The sequence below is a fragment of the Apis mellifera genome, linkage group LG3, assembly GCF_003254395.2.
Source record: "Apis mellifera strain DH4 linkage group LG3, Amel_HAv3.1, whole genome shotgun sequence".
In the NCBI taxonomy this organism is placed as follows: domain Eukaryota; kingdom Metazoa; phylum Arthropoda; class Insecta; order Hymenoptera; family Apidae; genus Apis; species Apis mellifera.
In genome coordinates, this window is record NC_037640.1 from 8,153,836 (window position 1) to 8,176,235 (window position 22,400).

Consider the following 22,400-nt stretch of genomic DNA (forward strand, 5'->3'; position numbering starts at 1 on the left):
ATAAAACTTGTAAAGACAAAGTTTCAGCTATTATTATTATTACTATGCTTATTATTATTATTATTTTTATTTTTATTATTTCATATTTTATAATTACCAATTTTTTATAAAACAAATATTTGTTAATGAACATTCAATTAAGCTAGCTTATTCGCAGCAAGACAATGTACTGCCAAAAAGAACCCTTAAAATGCATAAATATACTGGAGATTTATAAACTTTTAATTAATAATATTTATCGTTATCCCAAGATACGCTTTTCAATAGTCTTTCAGTTTTTTTTTTTTTCACTTATCCCTTATATGAAATAGTTTAAATACAATAGTATTATATTGTAACTTGAATTGTTATTTTATTTTATAGAATTGTATTTTTTAAGATCATGAAATTATATTAAAAGAATTAATTAAAATGATCTTAAAAGAATATAATACAATATAAATCGGAAAATATATTAAATATTGTATGACGGAATATTTTATTTATAAGTAAGCTAATAATTTTATATATTCATGGAAATCACTGTAAATCTACGTATATGTACGTATATGAATTATATTTTAGTACACTTTGTTTATTTTTTTAATCTTTAGATTTATGTATAATCCGTGAACATGAATTTTAATTTTATTTTCAGAAATAGATAACACTATATAATGGAAAAAAAATTTATATAGAATCTATTATCTTTTATTTTTTAATGACGAATCTCTGGACAATTTCGAGCTGGCGGAGGTAAGGGTAGTTTAACTGGTGAAGCTGCTATGTTATCCCATAGTCCAGGAAGTCGAGATCCATCGGATCCATTGCATTGCATTCCTAATTAAATATAATTTAAAATTATTAATTAAAATATTAAAATCAAAACTTAAGATTTTTAATATAAATATATATCACAAATGAATGAAATGAAAAACCTAAAGGTGCAGCTTCATATAGATCATGCAAAGCTTGTACGCGAACTTTGGTCCACTCGATGCTTTTATAATTTGAAGAGATACCATTATCGATACTAATTGGTTGATTTTCCCATTCTCTCATATATCGAAAATAAGTTCTTAGAGCATCATTGCTAATAGCACTTTTACAAACCTAAAAAATATTAATTTTTTTTATTAGTTTTTTCATTATAATATTTAGTAAAAAATGTAATTACCTCTAATCGAGTATTAGGATAATAGTGAATATAATTCACACACATTTCATCGGAAATGGCAAATCCGCCAAGAGTAATATTTTCTCTATCCATTGTATTATACGTACAAGTTGTTATTAACGAATCTCCCTGAAATAAATTTATATAAATTTGCTAGGTGTATATAAAGATATTCATATGTTTAATATTAGATTTTAATTCTTACTGGTAAAATAATAACAGGTTTTGGTAAGAGTCGAATTTCTTGAAAATGAGTGGAATAATGATTGTCATAATTTAATAAAGGTAATTCTTCCCCGTCTCTAATATGACGAGTAATAACTTTTATGCCTGTTAAATGTGTATGAAGTTGCGATGCGAAAATATGAATACCATATTGTGGGAGACCAATGCCTGTACATTCTTGTATGCAATGTCCAGATAAAGTAAAAGCTTCCTATAATAATTTTATAAATTTTGATTTTTCATTATAGTAATATATATCTTTTCTTTAATTTATATTAATTTATTACTTGTTGTGGAGGAATAGCCATTTTATCAGTATATTCTAAGCCTAATTCAATTACACCAGCATCGTATTTCCGAAGACTTTTAGTAAGAATGAAACGAATTCCTGAAGAATCGATGTTCCCATTTTGAAATTCAGGATTATTGTAATGAATCTCCAGCATGATGTAAGGATTAAAATCTTGGCCACCAATTGAAAGACCAGCTTCTTCTGGATAGACAAAAGCATCTGCCCCCATGGCCCATGCTGCTAAAACTTTCTTACATATCTTAAAAAGATAAGGAAAGAAATAATTTTAAAATTGATGAAAAATAATTTATTATAATAAAAAAATTATAATAAAGTTAAAATAATAATATTTAACTTATATAAATGATAAATAAATTAATTCGTTGATAAATAAAAAATAACAAAAGAATTAGCGCACTTGAGTTTTCTCTGGTCTATCAGCTCCATCACAAGGACCGTCATACATAGGAATTTCAAAATTTATTGGTCCAGCACAATGAAAAACTTCCATATGATGAACTAAATGTTCGTTGCCTGTTTGGATGACTGGACCAAACTGTAAGATATGATGTCTAAAAACAATAATTTCATAAAGTTATTAATTAAATAAAATTTTATGAAATTTTATTGAAACTCACTTTTGAGACAAAATAGGAGGTAATTTTTGTACACGGCACCAATAAGTTGTTTCTTTGTTCGGTACTTTCACACGATCTGTTAATATTTCTAACTGCCAAGCATTTGAAGGAAATATTGGTTTCTTATGAAGCGTCCTGATTAATTCTGTTCTAGACATACCAGCAGTTTCTGCATCGGATACTTGCAAACCAGTCAAAGATGATAGTGGTCCTAAACCTTTTAGCCATACTAAATGTGTAGTACCTCTCTATAAATTTTTAAATATTTCTCTTTTGTACTATAAAATAATAATTAAATGATTAATTAAAAGATTGAAATATAGACCTCCATGATATAATCATTTTCATCGCAAGTATCAAATTTCCTTGAAAAAGTGAATTTTGTTATATTTCCTCTTCTTCTCCATGCAAAATTCTCACAATCCTGTTGCAAATCTAAATTTAATTTTCCTTCTTCATCTGCCCAAGCATCCTGAAATTTTAATGTAATATAATAAAAATTTTGTTATATTACAAATATACATATATTAAAAATAAGTATTATAAATACTTGTAATTGAATTTGACGATGCCAATCAATCCACAAAACACAATAATCGGCAGATTTTAATTTACCATACTCTGAAAAACCTATAGCGAACCAAGTATTGTCAATACTTGTATAATGAACTTCTGCGATTATGATCTCACTCATAAAATCAACTCTAGAAATTATTTTTGCATGTATTTATTTTTCTATGTATTATTTTACTATATACTATGTATTTTCTACTATGTATTTCATATTAAATAAATACCTCCAATAGAAAGTGATATCTGAACTAAGCGGAATTGTATGAACATCTTTTCTTTCTGAATTATCTTCTCTATTTTGATGATGATTATGCCAAAATAAACATGATCCATCTTTTAAAACTACAAACAAAAGTAGCAAGTAAAATTTTGAAAACATTTTAAGTTTTCTCGATTAATTTATGTTTTTTTTTTTATGAAATATTATTATAAATATTAAATATTAAATATTAATACATATATTATAGAACTCTTTATTCACACATAATTTAAAAATTTAATTTCACAGATACGTTCATGATCCTTCGCCTTCTTATCACCAATTTCTACTAACGCTTTTAAATCCGAAAGGACGAAGACTTCATATAATACTGCTTTGCCGCCGATTCTCTGCGGCGATCATGCGCAGAAATATCACAATAATAAAATTATTTAAAAAAAAAAAACAAATAAAAAATATGATGTTTTTAAGTAGTGAGAATTATAAAAAAATAAAAAATGAATATATAAAAAATTTGGTTAAATGTTTCAATAAAAATTATATTTGCAAACTTTGTAATATTAGAGTATATGCAGAATATTAGTTCAATTGTTATTAAAAATTGACAAAAATATAAGTTATATTTAATTAATAAAATTACGAAGAAATATATAAATTTTTTAATATTTTAATGTTTTATATTTATATACAAGTTTTATATCAAATCTGAACTAAAGCATAAATTTAATAAATATAAAAAATATATCGGTTTCTATATAATATTATATAATATTAAATAGATATTTAAATATTATTTAGTTTCAAAACAATTTTTAAATGATAATATAACATTATTCTTCTAAATCTTTTATTAAACTTTAATATCTAATATTAAATTTTAACATCTAATTAATTATCTATTATCTTGTTTATATTAATTATATATTTTCATTTAAATATTAGAAGTTTGATATTCTTATTAATATTCATCTTCTTCTAATTATTTGCTTGAAAGTAAGTAACTTAGGTTATCATTTTCTAATAAACGGAAAATTACACCGATTGGGGTCATAAAATCAAATTTAAGTAATGGAATCTTTTATATAATATTTCATTTTAAATTAATATGAAATTTATTTATAACAACAACATTTAATCTACATTTAATCATATATTTTTTTGTTCAATTTTTTGTACAATATTCCTTGTTAAATAAGAAAATTTGGATCTGAATAGAAATGTTTGTAATTGTAAATAAAAATATTTATAGTATTAAGTGAATTTTATAGAAAAAAAAAAGAAAAAAAAATATTGGAATGTCAAGAAAATATCTTAATAATCAAATGCCAGAGAACGCATATTGCATTCCAGTCGCAGTGCGTGCTTCTCCTTCTGATCGTAATCAAGAAATTCCGCAATTCTTATTGAGAGAACAATTCTCACGAAAAGCATTATTCGAGGCAATAAAAATATATAGTATAAATAGCATCAATATCGAAATTTTTAATTTTTTAATGATTCGTTTCTTGAAAAACATTATTATATTTTATCTTTCGTTTTTGATATTGAATTATTATAAAATTGATATATAAAATTGATCAATTAAATATAATTAAGTGATTATAATTAAATAGATTATAATTAAATGCATAGTTTGCATTAAATGCATTAAATGCATAATTGTTATAAAAAATAGAATTCTTTTTCATAAAATCTTATCTTTTTTAATTATAAAATATGCATGAAGTATACAAAATTAATAAATCTTTATGAATCTTTGTTATACCTATCATGTTAAAATATTTAGAATATTTAGAATTTATTTTAAAATGTTTAAATAATTGAAATTTTATAAATTTGATTGAATATAGAAAGTAATAGAAAAAAGTATATTTTATTGAATATATTTATTTAAAATTAAAATATGATTTTCATTCAGAAAATATATTATTTGTACAAGTAATTTTCTATTTTCAGAAATATAATATTCAAGATTATTTTAGTTAGCAAAATATTAATCGTATAATATTGTGAAAGAATAATAATAAATTGTGAAATATCATAGATAATTTATATAATATTGCTATTAAGATTCGTGAAATGATATAAAATTTGATAAAACTTATCATATAGATTTATTAATAAAAATATCTTTTATTATTATATTTTAGGAAAAAGTGATTATGATCAAAAAAATATTAGTAATTTTTAAAAGCTGATGAGGTTAAATGTAATCGGACATTTTAATCATTTCAACTACCTAAAAAATCTATAATCTCGTATTATGTAATTATGTTTTGTTAAATTAATAATAATAATTTTTTATATAATTATCATATATTAGTAAAATCTTTGACTCATTAAAAATCAAATATTTTATTTTATTGTGAAATAATATTTTATAAAATAGCATGTTTTTTTTTTAAATTAATAATTAATCGTCTAAGTATGGAATTCTAATCAAAACAATTTTTATTAATTTTGATAAAAATGTAACAAATTATTTAAATAGATATAAAAAAAATTCTACGGTAAAAATAATCTGACAATTACAAATAAAATATTAATTATAAATAAAGTAATAGAATAAAAGTTTAAATATGAAAATATATATTTGCGAATATTTTTTTTTAAATCAATGATTAAATAAAATTAAATAAGATTAAATGATGAAAGATTAATAATTCAGATGTATATAATATGATGTATATAATATTGGATTAAGTATAGATTAAACAGGATAAGTACATATAATACATATTTTGAATATTTAATAAATGTATGTGAAATTTCTAATATATAAAATCTTTACACAACAAATAATTTTATCAAAATAGTTTATTAAATTTCTTACAGAAATAAAACTTATAAGCTAACTCAAATTAAAAGAAAATTAAAAAGAATAAATTATCTTGAAAATAATAATTACATTTGTACATTTGTAATACTTTGAATCTCTCCTTCATTGGAAAAATTTCTTGATACGTATTGTCATAGAATTCATGTGAATTCATTTTGTTATTTGCAAATATTTCGATTTATATATAATTATTAATATTTTTTATTCAACAAAAAATTACAACTATTAACTTAAGTAACAATGTTGGAATATTATATTCTGGAATTTACATACGACAGCAAATAAATTCCACTAAATTAGCATCATTCCTTGCGTAATCTGATTAAATAGTGTAGTCTTTATTCGGTCATTCACAGTTGCTGAGCGATTAAAATTTTCAATTATATTCAATTAAAGCTCATTAAGTTTTAACAGCAATAACTATTTTACTAAACAATTGTGCATTAATTAATTGTTATATAATAAAGTAAAAAATAAAATAAAAAAAATTATTCTATATTTAATTATAATTATACCAATTTTTAAATATCTTATTTAAAATAATCTTTTTATGAAATTATTAGATATATATTATCAATGATGCTTCAAAGATAAATGTATGTATCATAAATATAAGATGTTTGGAAACTGTAATAAAAAAGTGATCATTTAGATAAATTACTCTTACTAAAAAAGAATTATTTATATAAATTATTTTTGCTAAAATAAAAAACAAACTAAAAATTGCTGTATAAATTAAAATTTTTAAGTTTTTAAAATTTTGTTTTATTATGTAGACAATTCATTTTACATTGTCAAAATTTTTACAATTTTATTTAGTTTTAATTGTAACATTAATATTACTACGTATTATTACTACATCTAAATAAAAAATACGTTAATAATTTTATAAAGTCAAAACATTCATATATAATTTATTTTAAATTCATACTTTACTTTATTTCTTCTTTTTACTTTACTCTATTAATTAACCAATTATTAAAGTAGAATAATTAATTATTCTATTTTAAATTTATACATTTATATTAAATTAAATTAATTAAATATAAAAGAAATTTTATTAAAATAAGGCAATTTTTTTTAAAATATCTAAAATTAAGAAATATAATCTTATACTTTTAAATAATAACATTAATACAATTATTCAATACATCTATTTTGCACAAAAAAACTTAAAAGAAGGAAAAAAATTGATAAGAATTGATAAGAGCATATTACGGCATTAATACGGGTGCAGGGTACCATGATATTATGATCCAGCAGTGGCAACGGCATAACAAAGACAACGCCGGTTGGCTTATGCAGGGTAGAAAGGGAACATACAACTCGAAATTCTGGTCGACGGGTTACTGCGACAGTCGAGAAGCAGCGAGTGCTCGCGTTTGGACTTCAGTGTCGGAGCAACTGGTCCACGTCGTAAAGTCGCGACAAAAAAAGTATATCAAAGGAATGTAATCTCCGTACGAATGATTGATTTTTTATCCGTGTTCAACGCGCTTGAATATAAATTCTCTTGCATTACCCACGGTGAGTGATCAAATGTAGAATTACACAAGAAAAAAAAGAATGTATGACTCAGACGCGCACATTGCATCAAATAGAAATATGTGTTCCTTTCGAGACGACTGATCGATAAATCGTCCACGATTTATAAAAATTCGTAATTTCAACTTAATTTTTTTATGTGGAATTTTTGTATAAGGAGTTTTAGTTGCTATTTTTCTTTCCGTTTATTTTGTTTAATTTTATTTTTTTTTTAAGCGAAGTAGATAATACTGTAACTCTATTCACGTGGTCATAATTTGCTTGCCGCGCTCTTGTATCATGCGAAGTTGGTTATTAGTTTTCTAAATAGTAAATTCTTCGAAGTAAAAATTAGAATTTTTTTCTAATTTAATATGAAAATATGTATTATTCATGAAAATATGCATTAGTTTATATATTTGGAGACTTTATTTAATGAAAATATATATGATATAAATAAAAATTGAATAGAAATGATTAAAATAATAAAATTTAAAATATTTTTTTAAAAAACGATTATGCAGCGTTTTCAACATAAAAAATTATTCAATAAATATTTATTTATAAATTGCTAATTTATTTAATATATCAATATTTCATCAAAATAATTAAATTTTCTCTTAGATTTTATTCTAAAATTTTTTTTACATTATTTGCTTCTTGTTTGAAATTTTAAAATAAATTTAAAATCTATGTTATTTTTACACATATATATATGACTTATTATTAGCAGAAAATAATTTAAGTTCTTATATTATTGAAATGCATTTGATTTATTTACATTAATTGTAAACAAAATTTAAAAAGATTTAAAGAGATTAAAAAATATTTAATATAACATTGTAATATATGCCTATTCAGATCATTCAATAATAATTGAAAATTAGTATTTCACATTAAAGTGTATTACAATGACTCACATCAGATTGATAATTGGCGAATGATAAGACGATTGAAGAAATCATGACTCTATGAATTGATTTGATTCATATGAATTGCATCCACATAATATTTTTTGGCTAATATTTTATAAAAATATTATTTAATTCCGTATATTTAAAATATTCTACTATTTTATATTTCTTATAGCAATTAATTATTTTTCTTTATATTTTATTTTTTTGTATATAGTTTTACAAAAATACTAATTTTTTATTTTTTATTAATAAAATTAATATTATTAAAAAAAATTTTAATATTTTTTTTTAATTTTTGTAATAATTATTTCTAATTCTTACTTAATTATATATAATTAAGTTATATATAATTTATTTTGTATAATTATAAAAAGTGCAATTCACATATTCTTATATATAATATACATTATTAATAATATAAATAATATATATAATATATTATATATATTAATTGTCAATATATTGAATATCTAAATAATATAAATAAAATAATTAAATTTAAGTATAAATATAAAAACAGTATTTGTTTTTGTTATTGATAAAAATCGTTTGATGTTTTATACATATTAAAATGTATATAATTTTCAATTTTTAGACAGAGAAAATTATATAAATATAGATTATTATAAATTATATATTTATTTGAAATATATTTGAATTGAATTTATGTATACATATAACTTATACATAGTATATAAAGCAGATAAATTTTTCCGATTGACACACCCACTTTTATAGATCTGCTTGATTCCAATCTTATTATCTGCTATTCGATTACGACATAATACTTGATTGATATGATTCATACAATTTATTACTAAATAAATCTATCTATGTAGAAAATCTGAAGAAAAGAAGATTATTATGTAATAATATTATATATTATATAATATATTATCATTTATATATATATATATATGTATATAATATTAATGTATTATATTGATATTTATATATTATATTTAGATATTCATAATTTACTTACATATAAAGATTTTATCACTTTTTTAAGATGTTCAAATATAGTTTTATATTCATATTAAAATATATTTTAATTATAAAAACTATCATATGAATTGTTATCAAATATTATATTCTAGATTTATTATAATATCTCTAAGAAGTTTTATAGAGTTAAATTTATTTTTGAAATATTTTAAATATATGTTAATGGAATTCAGTTTTTGCTTAACTAGCATTATTTGTCAATAATAAATATAATTTACTATAGAAAAAAACAAAAATATTTTTATATATAATTGATATAAATAGTATGTCGAATTTTGACGGTAATGAGAAAGTTGGCTCAGTTCTTGCAATCCGTTTTTAAACGGTGAAATCATCGTCAATAAGAGAAATCAATAATCTAAACTAAAAAAAAAAAAAACGAATAATATATAAATATATAATAAAATAGAAAATAAATTGAATGATAGAAATTGAAATATTTATTGCAAAATCAATTTTTTTACAAAATATAAATATAAAATTAGTTATAGATATATATTTATTTATAGAATTTATTATAAATTTTAAAATTTTAAAATTATCATAACAATACATTTAATTTTTGAAATATATGAATATACAAAATTTTAATTTTGTATTAAAATTTATTTGTTTATTCATAACCATATTTTATTCGACCCATTTAATTTTCTTTAAAATTAGATAACATTTTTAATGTATATCATATATAAAATATTTATTGATGCAATATTTAAAAATTTAATGCCATAGTTACTGGTAAGTTTGTCTATTAATATTTAAAAATAAATAGTATTTTACAATTGCGCAATTTGATATTAATACTTCGTCAAGTAAATGATAATTAAAGAACTAAATGCATCTAATTGTAAATATCAACCTAAATGTCGCAAAACTCAAGTCTTAACCTTCGTCTACAATCTCTAAGATTATGTATCTAGAATCTTTTAATTATCTTTATTTTAAAAAGGTGTTTTCACAAAAACTAACAATAATTATAATATAAAATTATAATATAGTTTTATCATAATAATATTAGAACATTTCAATTAACAATTAAATATATTTTTTTTACTAAAAATTTTATTATTCTCCAGAAAAATATAAAGCTTGATATTAACAATAAAATTATATTTATTTTGTATGTTTTATATGTATACGTTTATTATCACAAATGTCAAAAAAAATTCAACCTTAATCTTGTTTCTGTTTCATGTCAGTATAAAATCGATTAAAATCAAATAAAGAAACAAATAAATGATGGAACATGAGACAATTTATAAAAAACAAACACTATTTGGTTCTTATGTGATCAAACTCGATTTTTCATCAAAGCATATATAATTAATTTTATCTTTGATTTCTTTAACAATTTTTGTATTTTTATGATAACATTTTATATTATAATATAGAAAAATTTTATTATAAAAGATTTTATAATGAATGATATTATCGTAAAAATTATCCACAATTTATTATGTACAAAATAATTTAATGCTCATTGAATTATCAATATTATAACAGAGAGAGAAGAAAGTCGATTCTAGAGATCCAAATAAACACAAAAGTTATAAAGATATAAAATTATAAAGTTAAAAAGATTTATTAAAGTTATGTGAAGTTAATGAAGTTATAATGTTCAGTTTTTATATAAAATTTATTTTATTTAGCGTATATTGAGTTGAAAATTTGAAAATTAAGCGGCTCCAAATAAGCGGCTTTGATTTTATTATTCTTGCATAAAATTTGAAAGCGATTGATTATTGTTTTTCACGTCTAGGATTAGTAAGATAACGAAATTTCCTTTGCATTTCATCGATTAAGATTGCCAAATCTTGTATTAAGGATTAAGGAGAAGGGAAAAAATCTGGATTTATGATAGCAATTCGCTTTCGAGATGAAAAATTCTAACGAAGCATGCGATCTGTATATTGCAATTAACAGTTTTGTTAAAAATAGCTTTACTATTTTCCTGTCGTAAATCTTGTGTTTGCATGATGATAAATGCTTCTTTTATTTCGAAGCTAGTTATTACAGTTGATATACAAAAGCCGATTGAAGCTTATTTATGAAGTTATAAGCAATTAAAGTTCCCATTAAATGAAGCAAGATGCAAATAGAATAAGATCGCTCTTTTTCTGTTATATCGTCATTGCATTTTCTTCCCATCTTGCTTCATCTTATAAGTTAATAAATAAGCTTGAATCGATAATTATTTTTTATTTTTGCCTTCAAAATCAAATGGTGTCTCGTCAAATATATTGATTAGTTATATATTTAAGTTATTATATAAAAACTAAATCAACTAATGATTATTCTAATTGGATTGAAAACTCCTTGTTTCTAGTGATCACGGAACAAGCGCATATCGGCAGCTATTGAAACGCCTGAGGAAGTCGAAGATCAAACTTCTGTAATCGATGGGTTGAGAACGCGAAATTCGTGCTTTTCAGCTTTTTCTTTTTTTAACCAAGGTGTATAACTTATCAATGAGCCATGCTGAAGGTAGTAGGAGCTTCCTGGCTGCAGACACGCATCTCTACTTACATTCTCGTTGCAGTAGCTTTGCTAGGAATTGGAGCCATAATTCTTGGTGAATTTGGACAGTAGGTTTATTAATTCATTATAAATAATATTATTAATTTTATAATATATTAACATATTTATAAATTTAATATAGATTATTTTATAAAATAGAAAATATAAGTACAATATAAAAAAAAAATATTGTATATACAAATAATTCAATATATATAAATGAAAAATAAGAATATGTAATATTAGTATTAAAAGTAATGATAAAAAAATAAAAATAATTACAAAAAATGAAATAAATATGAAAATTTATAAAATATAAATATAAAAATAGGAAAAATATTTTTAATAAAATTAACTTTAATTGTAAAAAATTCTCCTTATAAAAAAAAGATCCTATGATATATAAACAATTCTATGTTTCTAATGCAATTTCGATGTAGAACACATCCAATGAAATTAAAATTTTTTCAAAAAACAACTATTCTTTCTCGCAAGATTAATAATATTAAAATTAATATTTTACCATAATATTAATCGCTTTAAAATTAAACATATAACATAAAACATAAAACGCATGCAACAAGTTGCAACAAATTCAAAAACATCAATTTTTCAGCAGTAATTAGTTATGGGCAAAATTTAATAGTTGAAATTACAAATAAAGTTACTTCAATAATTTATTATTTAAAAAATAATAATAATCGTAAATAATTATAATCCTAAATGGTCAAGATATATAAAAAGATATATAAATATCAATTATAATAGATAAACGAATAAATATTATTCAAGCATTTTAATAAGTAATTACTTAAAGTAACTTTATTCGAAAATTTTAACTAATTATTTTTTCAACTCTGATAGTAACGAATTGGATGAGACCGATCACGATATGGGGATCGAATAACGCGACATGTGACTTCTCGAATTCATTCTTGCTGTTATCGTAGTACGACTGGTGCGTGTACATGCTCCGTTTCCGAGGTTCAAATACTTTTGCGTACTTAATATATTTGTTTATCTTGTTCGCCGCGTGCACAACAGATAATATAATTTCCTCGAACAGATAATAAAAGTTACTTTATACATATGTATATTTATATCTGTTTGAAATGTGTTCGTCGTTGTTATTTACATCGGTTGTTATCATTGCGTGTGGTATAAATTGGCTTTGAATATAGTTTTAAATTAAATTTTTTAAGTATTATTTTTTATTATTTTATATTTATTTATATTTACATTTATATTATATTATTTATATTATTGTATTATTTATATTTTATTATTTTTTGTTTAATTAATTATTGATCTATTATTATCCTTATTCTTTATTATCATGAATGCTTATTATTTTCTTATTGATTTTAATAATATTTTTGAAAATTAAGCTAAAAAGTAATTCATTAAATAAAAATTTATTGTGAGATAAATATATATATAGTATATAAAAATGTAAAAAAATTAAATATTATTAATTTTTTCTTATAACATTTTGATGAATTATAAAACTATAATCTGTCTCATAATCAATACATATATAAATATAATAATATAATTATAATATAGTATAATATAATTACACTTTAAATTATATTTAATATTATTAATATAATTAAATTTTTTATAATTATATATTTTTGCATATTGACAGTGTCGAACAAGATGGTATCTATTCAGCTACTGTATTATGGAACCGTAAAGGAGGATATCGTATTGACTTCTGGGGCCAAGGCAATGATCTAACTGCTGTGCCATTACATGCAGCTCGAGCTTATTATAAAACTGGAATCTTCGAATATGGGTAGGTCAATGCTATTACATCTATTCATTAAATAAGATTAAGAGATCAAATATGTACATATATATACCATAAATATGAATAAAAAGAAATTCATTAAAATTCATAGAATATAAAAATATTTTAATAAATTTTTTAATAAATTTTTCTTAATTTCATTATGTGTGAATAATAAAATCTATAAGAGAAGGAGAGAGAGAGAAAAAGAGAAAATAACAATTGAAATAATTTTTTAGATGGTCCTATATCGAAATAGAAACATCGTCAAAATATCCAGACACTGTACAAGCTTATGCTGCCGGACTTTTAGAAGGTAGTCTTACCTGGCAATTGATTCATCATCATTGGTACAATACTATAAGATTAGAATGCGAAGCAAAACCTATCGAATGCCGAAAGTTAATGCGATATCTTCGAGATAACACTGCCGTTAATCGTAAACGCGCTGAACTGAAGGAATCTACTGATTCTTTTTGGCATATGGTACACAACTAATCATCATTTTTTACTCAATTTTCATTATAATCAAAAAAATATTTAATATAATATAATAATAATATAATATGTAATACAATTATTGCATATAATGAAATATAATGAAAATAACTAAAATTAATTTTTGCTTAGGTACGATTATTTTACGCTCAATTAGATGGTTTAGAAGCTGGTTGGAAATTTGCTGTACGTCGAAGTCGTGTGTCGGCCTCATTAGAATCAGAAGATTTTCTCTGGCTTGCCTTGGCTTCTGATTTATGTGGTTTCCAACAAATATTCAATATTTCTGACTCCTTAGTAAGTTCCATGATCTACTTCAAATCGCTTCCAAGAGAAAATTCAGGACCATTAATTGCAATTAGTCATCATACATCAGCATCGTAAGTGAATCATCAACTGATTATTCAATTTTTGTCTAAAAATTTTAAATATAAACTGATGAGTTTTGCATTTTAAGCGACAAGGATAATTATAATAAATGTAGGTATAATTATACAAATAAATTCCATCAAATATATTCAAACAAACAATTTTTTATAATAATTAAATTAATATAAATAAATTAAAAATTTATTTTTAATTTTGTAGATATACTCAGATGTTAAGACTTTTAAAAAAATATACATTTGGTTATCATATACTACCTGTAACAAAAACTGCTGCATTAATTCCTAGTCGATCGATTGTGATGTCATCTTATCCCGGAGCATTGTCATCCCGAGATGAATTCTATTTAATAAATGGAGAAAATCGTGAATTGGTTGTTACCGGAACATCTTTATTAATGACAAATCGAACTGAATGGAGTTTTTTATATCCAGATGATTATGTATGAATTAATTATTATATTTATTATATAAATATTTTATATACAAAAATTAATTAAATAATACTAATAATAAAAAATATAGGTAATGCTAACTGTAAGATTAATGGCGGCAAATCGATTAGCAACAAACAGTCAATCTTGGTTTAATACATTGTCTTATCAAAATGACGGTGCTTCTGCACTTCAATGGATAATCTTCGAACCACGTTCCATGACATTATTATTAGTGGAACAATTACCAAGCATTACTGTTCCTATAAATTACACTGAAGAGTTCAAGAAAATCGGTTTTATATCTTATATTGGTATATCAAATTTTAAAAGTACTAACAATATCGTACAACCTGCCAAAAAGAATTTAAATCTCTGGAAAACTCGTTTAACGCGTTTACAAAAGAACATCACTACATTTGAGCAATTTCGAAACATGATGCGTGGATGCAGCCAGGAAGGTTGCTCTGCTGTAAACCAAAAGACAGATTATTTGCAGGAATTAATGTTTCGTGGAGATTTAGAGGATGTGCCTATACCATACGGTATTATAGATACAAAGATTTTAACAGTCGATATAGATGGTTTCAAAGGTTTCGAAGCTATTTCTGGACCATCACAATCTCGAACACCATTCAAGTGGTCACAAAGTTTTCCCAATATTTCACATGTAGGACATCCAGATACTTTCAATTTCGAAAGTGTTACACCAAAATGGGTTTGGATTTAATTAGATTTAATTAATTACATTGAAGTTTTATTTGATTGATACTTTTTTTCAAACTTTTCAAAGATTTTTTAATAAAATAAAAATGATTTTTCTATGAATTTCTACCAAATGGATTTTTAGACAGAATTTTTTTTATTGTATCATAATATTTAAATATTTTGTAACTGGCTCATATGTTAGCCACCTATGGTGAAATGTTAAAAAATAAAATAAAATAAAATAAAAATTTATTACATTTTATTAATATTATTCCAAATCCTTTTTCAAATATTAAATAAAATTATATTATCAAATACTTTTATGTAAATATTATGTAAATATTATCAAATATTTTTATTTAAAATTTAATACATATATAAAAAAAAATATCTTTGAAGGATCAATTCTAAATATCAAAATAAAACAAAAGTTAATATAAAAAAATATTAAATTTATTTTAATTATAAGCAATTTAATTTTGATCCGTCAATACCATAGCACTATTATTAAAATGAAACTTGGATATTTCAATAAAAAATTTAAAGAAATATTATATATACGTTATTTATATTAAATACACGTTATTTATATTAGTTTAAATATACAAAATAAAAAATATTAAAAATTTTGTTTATTTATTTATATTATTATTAAATAAATTAATAAAAATATTATTATATATAAATATATATATAAATAATATATTAATAAATTCACTATATATTATGTTGCAAAATTTTAATAGATTTGTGTATCTCAAACAATATAAATATATTTTTTTTAAACTTTTTTAAACTTTTAGGATGCTCGGCTATATAAATGACAATTGTGTATTACGATACGGTACTGCAAACCAATCAGCTGATTGTGAGATGTTTCATTCTATCTTCTAAATCTTATTTTATTTTGTGCAAAGTTAAGTTGTTTATAATGTAAAAAATATCAATTTGACATTTTTATATATCAATTTTTACTTTTATTTCGATATCTAGAATTAATTTTCTAAAGGTGTTTCAAATTTTTATAAACATTATATATACATATGTATTTGTTTTTTTATTTCTATCTAATTCATATTTATTATATGAGAATTTACTAATTAAATAAATTCTACATATTATTTTTATATTTTTAGTTTAATAAAAAGTTTAATAAAAATTTTAATGCTTATATTATAATTTTATCAAAATGTCAGTAAAATTAGATATGATAGATATATAAATATATAGTTTTATAGTGAATCACGTTATACAATTTAAAAAAAAGATTATTACTTTTTAAGTGAAATTAATTTATAACTGATATATATGTATATAATATAATACAAATTATATAATATATATATAATATTTATATAATAAAATATATTTTAAAATTTTATATTTTTTTAATTTCATAATGTTTTTGATCATTGTTTATCATAAATATTATTATGATAATGTATGAAGATATTTGATCAGAATCATGGAGAATAATGATCAAAAGCAAGTTTCTAGTAATGAAAAATTAAATGATATACATGTGAATGAAAATATGGATGACAATTTAATGAAAAAGGTTAGGCTATAGAATTTAATACTAATATTTCAAAATTTTTATAATGACAATATATTTTTTATAGATTTTCCTTTTAATGTAATCTTAATGTAATTTACGATATATTTTATTTAAAATATAAAAATTTTATAATTTTTATAATTAAAGTTGAATGCATATTCAATATAAAATTTAATTTATTTTTTATTCTTATTAATAATAATAAATATATTTTTTTAAGGTTTTATCTGTTAGAAGTGAAGAAAGCATTCTTCATCAAGTATCAAAAGAAATAGATGATTTTATGAAATCAAATATATATACAAGAAGGAATGCAGAAGAATATATTAATGAAAATAATATTATAAATTATTCAAAACAAAAAGAATTAGAAAAACAAGTTTTAACTGGAGAAATTACACCATTCACAGCAATTGAAAAACAATCTAACTTAATAATAACTAAAGGGTATATGATAATAACATTATAATTTTACAAGAAAAAATAATAAAAATTAAATTTAAAATTATTTTTTTAGAACATTTAATAAATCTTCTTGTTTACTTGATCTTGAAAAATATCTTCAACAACAAGCTGAACTTGCTAAACAAAAAAAGCAATTAAAAGAAAATTCAAAAATATTTAAACATAATATTAATCATGTATTGTCAACTAAAAAACCAAAATTATCAAATACTAGCTTTAAAAAATGCAGAACTTTAAAAAAAATAAAATCCAATATCAATAAAAAGAAATTAGTTTCTGAATTTAAAATGGCGAAAAATTTAAATGAAAGTAATGATGTTAATCATGAAATAAAATCTCATATTGAAAATTCTACAAAAGAAACTAAGCATTCCAAACATATTTTAATTCCTTGCAAAATATCCACAGATAATACTAAAGAAAAATCAGTTGAAAATACAATAAACAATAAATATATAAATGTGACAAGTGATTCAGGAAGTGAATATGTACCAAGTGATGAACAAATTGAATCAGGTGAATATTATTACTAATTCAATTCAAAATTTAATATTAAATATTTTAAAAATTAGTTTTTTTTAATTAAATTCTTTTTATAAATGAAATGTATAATAACTTTTTTTTTAATTTTATAAAAGATGAAGAATCATCATGTAAAAAAAAGAAATCTTTTACAAAATCTATTCACACAAAAAGAGGTATATATTATAATATATTAAAATTATTCATTCTAATATATAATTTTTATTAATAGAAAATTATGTGAATTTTAGTTTTGGATGATGGTGATGAACAAATATATAAACAAAGGGTAGAAAAAAATGGTTATCCAAAGAATGAACCATTACATAAAATAGATAATTTGTTTAAGATTCCGCAATTTATATGGAAAAAATTATATAAGTATGAATAATTATAAAAATTAATATTTTATATAATATAAAAATATATATAATTAATTAGGAATTATATAAATATTATATAATATATATATATATATATATATATATATAATTACATATAAATTTATATATTAATAAATATGATTAATTTTTTTAGATATCAGAAGATTTCTGTACAATGGTTATGGGAATTGCATCTTCGTAGTTTAGGAGGATTATTAGGTGATGAAATGGGTTTGGGAAAGACTGTTCAAGTAATTGCATTTCTTGCAGGGTTAGATTGTAGTGAATTATTATCTGATGGTGGAAGGTAAATAATTTTTACTTACCAATTACTATTTTTATTTTTACAACATTTTATTTATTAATTACAATTAAGAATCATTCAATAACATTTCTGAATTTTTTTCTTAAAATCATTTACAGAATTCAACATATATTAAATTCTGATTAAATAAAATTTTTCATAAAAATGCAAAAATATTATCTCAAAAATTTATGCATCAGCATTTGAAGTATAATCTCTATTGCAAAATAAAATTTGTATTAGTATTTTTCTTATTGTTTATAATAATATATAATATATAATAATATACAATAATATATATTGTTTATAATAATTATTATATAAATTCATAATATTTAATAATTAATAATAAATACTTATTCACAGATTCAGAGGATTAGGACCAACTATCATTATTTGTCCAGCTACATTAATGGAACAATGGGTAAAACATTTTCATGAATGGTGGCCCATTCTTAGAATAGTTGTTTTACATCAATCTGGAACTTATAATGGTAAAAATAATATCATAGGTATAATATAAAATATAATCTTATTTATTACTTTCATATATTATTAATAAATACTTTTAGGTAATTTGGAATATTTAATACATTCATTAAAATCTGGCGGTATAATAATTACTTCTTATTCTGGTATGCTTAAACATAAAGACTTACTTGTATCCAATCAATGGCATTATGTTATACTTGATGAAGGCCATAAAATAAGAAATCCACAAGCAAAGGTAATTTATGTGTTCAATTTAACTTTAATTATGAAAGTTCAAGATTATATTATTGCAGGTCAGTAAAGCAGTAAAGGAGTTTTCTACACCACATCGACTTTTGTTAACTGGTAGTCCTATGCAAAATTCTTTAAAAGAATTGTGGTCTCTTTTTGATTTTATTCTACCAGGAAAGTTAGGAACTTTACCTGCATTTCTAGAGCATTGTGCAGGTCCTATAACACGAGGAGGATATGCTAATGCTACACCTCTTCAGGAAGCTACAGCACTTCAAGTTGCTATGATGCTTAGAGATGCTATTACACCATATATGCTCCGAAGAACAAAAAATGATGTACAACATCATGTTAGTTTACCAGAAAAAAATGAACAGGTTTATAACATGTTACATTATTTTTCATAATACTTCATAATTTGTTATTTCAATTCATATATATTTTTTCTTAGGTTCTGTTTTGTAGTTTAACAGAAGAACAAAAGAAACTATATAAAAAATATTTACGTTCTACAGATGTTAGTTTCATTTTACATGAAAAAAATAATATAGAAAACGGAAAATATAGAGCTCGTCTTTTAATAGCATTATCAGCGCTCAGAAAAATATGTAACCATCCTGATTTATATCTTTACACCACTCCAATTGTAAAATTTAAATTTTATATCATATATTATAATATTATATATATCATTTATTATATTTAATTAAACTTCTACTTAGGATTCTGATGAAGACATTGATATATCAGATGAAACATTGGAGAAATTTGGATACTGGAAACATTCTGGCAAGATGATAGTAGTTCGATCTCTTCTTAAAATTTGGAAGAAACAAGGACATAGAGTACTTCTTTTTACTCAAGGAAGACAAGTAAATAAATTATATAATTATTCATTAAAAAAAAATTAAAAAATAATTTATAACTATTTTTGATTTATAGATGATGCATATTTTAGAATCTTTGATACAAAATGAACAATATACTTATTTAAGAATGGATGGAACTACTCCTATGTCACATCGACAAGAAACAATTCGTTCATTTAATAAAGTATGTATATTAATAAATAATAAATATAATTTATTAATATTTTAAGTTAGTCTATAATTTAAAATTTTGTAGGATTCATCATATTTTATTTTCCTATTAACTACACGTGTTGGAGGTTTAGGAGTAAATTTAACAGGAGCAAATCGAGTAGTTATTTATGATCCAGATTGGAATCCAGCAACTGATGCTCAAGCAAGAGAACGTGCATGGAGAATTGGACAAAATAAAAATGTCACTATCTACAGACTTATTACTGCTGGTACTATTGAAGAAAAGGTAAAATAATAATTTTTCCTTTTCCTAAAATTTTTTTAGGAACATTTTTTTTATTAAATATTAACAATTATAAACAAACATTTTCAAATATTTATTTATTTTAATAAAAATGTTTATTTCTGTGAAAAAATTCTACTTTGTTTCAGATTTATCACAGACAAATATTTAAAATACTTCTTTCAAATAAAGTCTTAGAAGATCCACGACAACGTAGATTATTTAAAACTAATGATTTAGTTGAACTTTTTAATTTCAATGAATCTATCAATGGTCATTCTAGTGAGTCTGATCAATTATTTCAAGAATCTAAATTAATTCCTTTGACTAATAAATTTTCATCTAATAAAATTGAAAAAATGCAAAAAATGGCAGCCAAACTTAGCAAAAATATAAGTCAAAATGTCTCAAAATATATACCTGCGATACAAATAACAGTTACTTCAGACAATAATTGTTCTTCAAGTTGTTATAATAATAATGTTGATCAAGATATTAAAATATATAAAAATAATTTAACAAAACAAATCATCAAAAATGAAAATATAGTTTTTTCTGAAAATGAAAAAAATGATAATAATAAAATTATGGAGAATAAAATTGTAAAAAATATTGAACACAATACAGATAACATGATTGATAAACTAGAAAATGAAAATTATGTTTTAACAAACAAATCAAATTCTAATATTAAAAAAAATGAAATTATTATACAAAGTGATTCCAATATAACCAAAGTTTCATATAAAAATAACCAAATGATTTTATGTAATAAAAATAAGGATGCATCTTTAAAATTAAATAAGATGCATTATAAAAAAAAAAATAAGAAAAGTTCAATATCAGAAAATCATACTACTTCGGCTTTATTTGAAGGAGAACGTATCTCACATTTAATTGGACGACGTCTTAGATGTTCGCTAACAGAAGAATCTAAGTCAATTGAAGATGATCAATATGTTTTAGAAAAGTTATTTGCTAAAGCGAGTAATTGTTGCTTATTATATAAAAAATTTTATGTTGAATTTTTATATAAAATATATATAGAATAATAGTATAAACATATAAAATAATTTTTTTTAGATGTAACGTCTGCTTTTCAACATGAAACAGTATTATCAAATTCAAAGTATAATTCAGATGATAAAAATCCTATGCAACGATTAGCGCGTGAAACAGCGCAAGAAAATATGGATAATATTCGTAAATCTCGGAAATGGTGTTGGAAACCCACATGGAATTCTACATTATTAAAAAATAATTAATTTTTTGTTGTAGGTAATTAATATTTAAATTTAATTTGTTATATTATGTATATTTCATCAAAAGTTATTTTATTTAATAATTTTGAATTTTCTAATCAAACAAGTAGAAAAGAAATTAATATTG

The 22,400-nt window shown here is 21.6% G+C and overlaps 3 protein-coding genes and 1 long non-coding RNA gene across 10 annotated transcripts; 2 read left to right on the forward strand and 2 right to left on the reverse strand.

Moving 5' to 3' along the window:
• Window positions 1-443: 443 nt before the first annotated feature.
• Tbh (tyramine beta hydroxylase) lies at window positions 444-7,280 on the reverse strand. Of its 3 annotated transcripts, NM_001077824.1 has the most exons (13): window positions 7,162-7,218; window positions 3,397-3,493; window positions 3,109-3,226; window positions 2,862-3,015; window positions 2,637-2,783; window positions 2,312-2,559; window positions 2,092-2,245; window positions 1,764-1,932; window positions 1,669-1,709; window positions 1,362-1,592; window positions 1,157-1,285; window positions 918-1,092; window positions 698-819 (listed from the first exon to the last, which is right to left on the reverse strand). In NM_001077824.1, the coding sequence occupies exons 1-13, from the start codon at window positions 7,216-7,218 to the stop codon at window positions 698-700; spliced, it is 1,842 nt and encodes a 613-aa protein (NP_001071292.1). The 3 variants fall into 3 exon arrangements, with proteins under 3 accessions (XP_026295144.1, XP_026295143.1, NP_001071292.1); XM_026439359.1 differs by having other exon boundaries at window positions 444-819; window positions 1,669-1,932; XM_026439358.1 differs by lacking the exon at window positions 3,397-3,493 and having other exon boundaries at window positions 446-819; window positions 1,669-1,932; window positions 7,186-7,280.
• Window positions 7,277-15,982, forward strand: LOC410007 (putative phospholipase B-like lamina ancestor). Of its 2 annotated transcripts, none has more exons than XM_393495.6 (7): window positions 7,277-7,470; window positions 11,719-11,977; window positions 13,561-13,710; window positions 13,944-14,190; window positions 14,335-14,582; window positions 14,791-15,031; window positions 15,114-15,982. In XM_393495.6, the coding sequence occupies exons 2-7, from the start codon at window positions 11,868-11,870 to the stop codon at window positions 15,750-15,752; spliced, it is 1,635 nt and encodes a 544-aa protein (XP_393495.3). In that variant the 5' UTR covers window positions 7,277-7,470; window positions 11,719-11,867; the 3' UTR covers window positions 15,753-15,982. The 2 variants fall into 2 exon arrangements, with proteins under 2 accessions (XP_393495.3, XP_006563999.1); XM_006563936.2 differs by having other exon boundaries at window positions 14,878-15,031.
• A 586-nt stretch (window positions 15,983-16,568) lies between these two features.
• Window positions 16,569-22,289, forward strand: LOC724695 (DNA excision repair protein ERCC-6). Of its 4 annotated transcripts, XM_026439506.1 has the most exons (16): window positions 16,569-16,739; window positions 17,180-17,288; window positions 17,509-17,735; window positions 17,806-18,269; window positions 18,392-18,451; window positions 18,527-18,656; window positions 18,813-18,965; window positions 19,329-19,456; window positions 19,535-19,689; window positions 19,748-20,062; window positions 20,137-20,331; window positions 20,408-20,557; window positions 20,628-20,738; window positions 20,811-21,014; window positions 21,161-21,998; window positions 22,095-22,289. In XM_026439506.1, exons 2-16 carry the CDS (start codon window positions 17,196-17,198, stop codon window positions 22,274-22,276), a joined length of 3,405 nt encoding a protein of 1,134 aa, XP_026295291.1. In that variant the 5' UTR covers window positions 16,569-16,739; window positions 17,180-17,195; the 3' UTR covers window positions 22,277-22,289. The 4 variants fall into 4 exon arrangements, with proteins under 4 accessions (XP_026295291.1, XP_016766976.1, XP_016766977.1 ...); XM_016911487.2 differs by lacking the exons at window positions 16,569-16,739; window positions 17,180-17,288; window positions 17,509-17,735 and having other exon boundaries at window positions 18,021-18,269; window positions 19,329-19,474; XM_016911488.2 differs by lacking the exons at window positions 16,569-16,739; window positions 17,180-17,288; window positions 17,509-17,735; window positions 18,392-18,451 and having other exon boundaries at window positions 18,021-18,269; window positions 19,329-19,474.
• On the reverse strand, window positions 19,435-20,292 carry LOC113218626. The gene is made up of 3 exons (XR_003304279.1): window positions 19,878-20,292; window positions 19,622-19,817; window positions 19,435-19,447 (listed from the first exon to the last, which is right to left on the reverse strand). It is a non-coding gene; the product is annotated as an uncharacterized LOC113218626 (long non-coding RNA).
• Window positions 22,290-22,400: the final 111 nt, after the last annotated feature.